This window comes from Capsicum annuum, unplaced genomic scaffold (genome assembly GCF_002878395.1).
Source record: "Capsicum annuum cultivar UCD-10X-F1 unplaced genomic scaffold, UCD10Xv1.1 ctg50419, whole genome shotgun sequence".
Classification (NCBI taxonomy): Eukaryota; Viridiplantae; Streptophyta; class Magnoliopsida; order Solanales; family Solanaceae; genus Capsicum; species Capsicum annuum.
This window is the reverse complement of record NW_025858288.1, coordinates 2,092-2,821: the sequence shown is the minus strand read 5'-3', so window position 1 is coordinate 2,821 and position 730 is coordinate 2,092. Positions and strand designations below refer to the sequence as shown.

Below are 730 nucleotides of genomic sequence, written 5' to 3'. Positions count from 1 at the left end.
AAGAGTAGATTCGACCCTTGAGGAGACCACATGTCTGCCACATTACTGTTCTGGTTTAGCACTAAATCAAACAAATCTGGAAACACTACTGACAAACTCCTATTACCTAACCACTTGTCTTTCCAGAAAGCAGTTCTTCCACCATCATTGACTGAAATGGTAGTGTGATTAAGAAGAATAGGCCACCAACATCTGATAGATCTCCAGACAGTAACCCTGTATGGGTTGTTTGCTTCTTTAGTAACCCAACCATCTAATTCTCCGTACTTCAATTTGATCACCTTTTTCCATAGGGAATGTTGCTCATGAGCATATCTCCACAACCATTTCATTTTCATAGCTTTGCTCTGGTTTTTCAAATTTTTCATTCCTAGACCTCCTTGTTCCTTTTCAGATATCAACACTTACCACTTGACTAGGTGATAACCCTTTCTGGTTCTATTTCTTTGCCAAAAAAAGGACCTCCTAATCTTATCCAGCCTCTGTACCACATCTGCAGGGATTGAAAATAAAGTAAGCATAGTTGGAAGGGCATCAAGAACTACATTAACCAAGGTAAGTTTACCCCCAATAGACAAGTACTGGGCTTTCCATCTAGAAAGCTTCTTTTCACATTTCTCCAAAACAGAGTCCCATATATCATTTGATCTTGATTTAGCCCCCAGAGGCATACCTAAGTATATAGATGGTAAGGCTCCCACTTCACCTCCCAAGATTGAGGCAAGAAGAT

At 40.0% G+C, this 730-nt stretch overlaps 1 protein-coding gene across 1 annotated transcript; it reads right to left on the bottom strand.

The window, feature by feature from the left end:
* Positions 1 to 27: 27 nt before the first annotated feature.
* Positions 28 to 368, bottom strand: LOC124892763 (the record flags this gene model as incomplete). The annotated part of the gene is made up of 1 exon (XM_047403972.1): positions 28 to 368. A coding segment is annotated over exon 1 (341 nt), but the record flags the coding sequence as incomplete, so codon positions are not given.
* Positions 369 to 730: the final 362 nt, after the last annotated feature.